The sequence below is a fragment of the Otolemur garnettii genome, unplaced genomic scaffold (assembly GCF_000181295.1).
Source record: "Otolemur garnettii isolate 467f Iridium unplaced genomic scaffold, OtoGar3 scaffold00134, whole genome shotgun sequence".
Taxonomy (NCBI): domain Eukaryota; kingdom Metazoa; phylum Chordata; class Mammalia; order Primates; family Galagidae; genus Otolemur; species Otolemur garnettii.
Window position 1 is genome coordinate 4,338,068 of NW_003852529.1, and position 4,356 is coordinate 4,342,423.

The 4,356-nt window shown below is 44.4% G+C and overlaps 1 protein-coding gene across 1 annotated transcript in view; it reads left to right on the forward strand.

The window, feature by feature from the left end:
- The window catches only part of NAP1L4 (nucleosome assembly protein 1 like 4), a 52,381-nt gene that overhangs the window by 14,267 nt on the left and 33,758 nt on the right, over nucleotides 1-4,356 (forward strand). Inside the window, exons 4-5 of the mRNA XM_003798408.3 lie at nucleotides 1,107-1,206; nucleotides 3,982-4,123. Of these exons, the coding sequence (XP_003798456.1) occupies nucleotides 1,107-1,206; nucleotides 3,982-4,123 (242 nt within the window). The remainder of the gene's footprint in view (nucleotides 1-1,106; nucleotides 1,207-3,981; nucleotides 4,124-4,356) is intronic.

Below are 4,356 nucleotides of genomic sequence, written 5' to 3' on the forward strand. Positions count from 1 at the left end.
GCCACAATACCCGGCTATTTTTTTGTTGGAGCCGTCATCATTGTTGTTTGGCAGGCCCGGGCTGAATTCGAACCCGCCACCTTAGGTGTACGTGGCTGGTGCCTTAGCCGGTTGAGCTATAGGTGCCGAGCCACTTTTTCCTTTCTTAAAATGTATGTGTATGTTTTTGTACCCCGTGTGTGCCTGTAATATTTATGTGTTATGCACATACTATATGTGTTAGATACACATACACAATGCTTCCTGTTTGTGGTTGTGTTTGCAGTTATGAATGTTAAAACTGAATGCCTGCTTGGTGTGTTTGGCTTGCTCACATCGTGAGAAAGCTCAAATATGTGCTACCTTTTGCATGAGAGAAGGATGCTAAAGTTGAATATCTATATTGTGTCATTAGAGGGAAATCATGGGGTGTTGAGCCCTTCCATGGTCACAGCTAAGTGAAAGGACAGTCACTGTGACCACTGGATCTATTTACTTATTGGGAAATGAGCTTTTAAATCCAGACAGCATAGGATTGTAAAGTTAGTACAGATGTGGGTAAGCAGGAAAGGGAGTGGGGGTGGTCAGCAGTGCTCAGAGGAGTGGGTTTGGGCAAAAGGGCACTCTAGGCAGAGGTGGCAGGATGTTTGAGGGAAGGAGCAGTGCTGTCAGAAAGTGAGTCCAAGATAGGCTCTCCTGGACCATGTGTGAGGGCACCAGTGAGCATTGTTTTACTTAGAACTGATTTTGTCCCTGTCCTTGACTCCTAGACACTACAGTGAGACTTGAGGGAGAGGTGAGGTGAGTGGAATAGATCTCCTGGACATAGTAGTCAGTCATGTCCTCAGTTAAGAGGTTGGAGCTTAAATAGCCGCAGGTTCGAACTGGGACTCTAGGTATTTCTTCAGTAGATGTGTAACCACCCACCAGGTGAGTAACAATACTAAACGCTTTTAAAATAAATGGTAATTATTAATAAACAGATGTTTCTAAGAAGTCACTTGGCATATGTATTTAGAAATAAAGGTAGCTCAGCAAAACTATGGAGATACATGTTGATGATTTTTGACTCTTAGTTATTGTGTGCTAGTCACATTTTAATATTTTTGGTCTTTTTAACTCTATAGAAAAACTTACAGATCAGGTGATGCAGAATCCACAAGTTTTGGCAGCTTTACAGGAACGACTTGACAATGTCTCTCACACCCCTTCCAGCTACATCGAAACGTAAGTGTGCTGTAAATAGGGCCTGATGCCACTTAAAGAAACAAAAGGAAAACAAAGAACCATTTCCCAGTTTCCCAGAGTAGGAGTATATATGTTTCCATTTCACAGAGGTTGCCTGCCAAGCCAGGCACTGGGATCGGAGATCGCTGCCCTGTGCTTGGGATCAGGGTCTGACTGGTGGGTGGAATGACATGGCATGTGGAGTTGTCTGGTGGGAAGTGCATGGTGCTGTCCAGTGGAGTTTTAGAGGACTTCACAGGTCATCTGAACTGGGTAGGACAAGGAGTGGCCAAGGACAACGTGGGCCTCCTAAGCTAGTTAAAGCAACCATTCTTCCTTGGCTTGCTAAGGAAGCAATACCAATGCTTTTGCCTTGTTACAAGAGGCCTGTGTCCTAGATGTGTGTATTGCATGGTGTACACAGTAAGGGTGTTTATTTTGGGAACCCAGGATGGCTCTTCTCAGGGCCCGCCTGTCTTCCTCCGGGAAGGCAGTGGGCTCCATTTACAGTGAGGTCAGGGCGTGGTCTCGTGGGCATTCCTGCGCTCTTCCCTACACAGGGCTTGTTGATGTCTCCCATGGCTGATATAATGGGGAAGGGACATTTGGGGTTTGCTTTGCCCATTTAGAGGATTTCTGGGGATAGTTAGTGTGTAAAAGTTTTTCAATATTTTTTTATAGACTAAATCTAGGGAATGTAGCAGTACTAGTGGAAGCTGTAGGAGTAGAGAGCGAGGAATGGCTTGCAGTTTTCTGGCTTTAGAAACTGGTTGGTGGAGGCTCGGCGCCTAAAGCTCAACCGGCTAAGGCGTCAGCCATATACACCTAAGGCGGCGGGTTCGAATCCCCAGCCCGGGCCCACCAAACAACAATGATGGCTACAACCAACAAAAAAATAGCCGGGCGTTGTGGCGGGCACCTGTGGTCCCAGCTACTTGGGAGGCAGAGGCAAGAGACTCGCTTGAGCCCAGGAGTTGGAAGTTGCTGTGAGCTGTAATGCCATGGCACTCTACCCAGGGGGACAGCTTGAGGCTCTGTCTCAAAAAAAAAAAGAGAAAGAAAAGAAACTGGTTGGTGGGGTGGCATTCATGGAGAGGAGCTGCAGGAACGGGAGCAAGTTATTGTGGGACTGGAATTGGTTCCTCATTGGCCGTATTATAGGAGAAGTACTGGAGGAATGAGGTGTGGTTGGTGTGAATGATGGGTGATAGGTAGGGGGGACACCAGGGACCAGTTTGTTTGGATCTTTTGTCTTTGAAAAACTGTAATTGTGTATTCAGTGCAGAAAGATAAAGTGTCCATGTGTGTCTTTCATTAAATTTTTGTGCTTTTTGGTTGTTCTCCTCTACTAGCAACAGTTCCTGAATCGTAAACATTAGTTAAGAGTCTTTGCTTAAGGACTTGTTAGTTTGAGGTAGCCATGGATATGATTAACCCAAGACAACGGTCCTTTAGGATTTAAGGCAGTTGTTCCAGTACTTTCCAAAAATGTGTGTGTGAGAGAGAGAAAGAGAGTTGCCTGGACTCTGCTGTGTATTGTTGGGGGATAAGTAAAACTGCTTAGTCTGGAGCCAGCCTCACGCTTCAGTGTCCATTCAGTCTGACCCGATGGCTCTCGGTCTATGATGAGCCCTGGAATCTGCTCTTCATTGCACATGACTATAACCAAGGGCTTTATTTTAAACAAATACTTTTGATGGGTTAAAAATCAGTTTTTCTTCTTCTGATTTTTAAAAGTAATGCATAAAAACTAAACAATTTTTTTAAAATACAGAACAATTAAAAGGCAAAGAAGAGAAAAACTTCCGAGTTTGTTTCTCAGATTTTCTTCCTTGGTATATTAATATTTCTGAACAGTGTGATTACAAACAGGATGTGTTTGAATACTGTTCAACTTGCCATTGTTTCCACTTTTTTTTTTTTTTTTTTGAGACAGAGTGCTGGGGCCTCAACTGAGTTCAGAGCAACACCAAACTCCTGGGTTTAAGGACTCCTCCAGCCTTAGCCTCCCAAGTAGTATAGGTGCCCATCATGACATCTGGCTAATTTTTTCCCCTATTTTCGGTAGAGATGGAGTTCTTGTTCTTGCTCAGGCTGGTCTTGAAGCCCTGAGCTCAAGAGATTTATTCTTTTTTTTAGAGACAGAGTCTCACTTTATTGTCCTTGGTAAAGTGCTTTGGCATCACAGCTCACAGCAACCTCCAACTCCTGGGCTTAGGCAATTTTCTTGCCTCAGCCTCCCAAGTAGCTGGGACTACAGGCGCCCACCACAATGCCCAGCTAATTTTCTGTTGCAGTTTGGCTGGGGCCAGGTTTAAACCCACCACCCTCGGTATTTGGCACCAACGCCCTACTCACTGAGGCACAGGCACCACCCTGACCTAAATTTATTCTAATAAAATTAAAAAGCATGTTGCTGGCCCAATGTGGTAGCTCAATGGTGGTAGCCTATAATCTTAGCACTCTGAGAGGCTTAGGTGGGTGGATTACTTGAGCTTTGGAGTTTGAGACCAACCTGAGCAAGAGTGAGACCCCTATCTCTACTTAAAAAAAGAAAAACTAGCCAGGTATGATGTCATATGTCTGTAGTACCAGTTACTTGAGAGGCTGAGGCAGGAGGATCACTTGAACTCAAGAGTTTAAGGTTGCTATGAGCTATGATGCCATGGCATTCTACCCAGGGTGACAGAATGAGACTCTGTCTCAAGGAAAAAAAAAGCATGTTGTCTTACTTTGCAGGCATAAAGATGTTGTATTTACTATTCCCTCTTTTAGTTTACCTAAAGCAGTAAAAAGAAGAATTAATGCATTGAAACAGCTTCAGGTGAAATGTGCTCATATAGAAGCCAAGTTCTATGAAGAAGTTCATGACCTGGAAAGGAAGTATGCAGTATTATACCAGCCTCTCTTTGACAAGGTGGGGAGTTCTGTCTATAATTATAGTATACAAGTGCTCATTGACTTACCATGCTATAGGAAGGTGAAGATATCCTAAGTCAAAAGTGCATTCTGTACACCTAACCTACCAACATCATAGCTTAGCCTAGTCTGTCTGTTTTTTGAGACAGAGCCTCAAGCTGTCCCCCTGGGTAGAGTGCTGTGGCATCACAGCTCACAGCAACCTCCAACTCCTGGGCTCAAGTGAGTCTC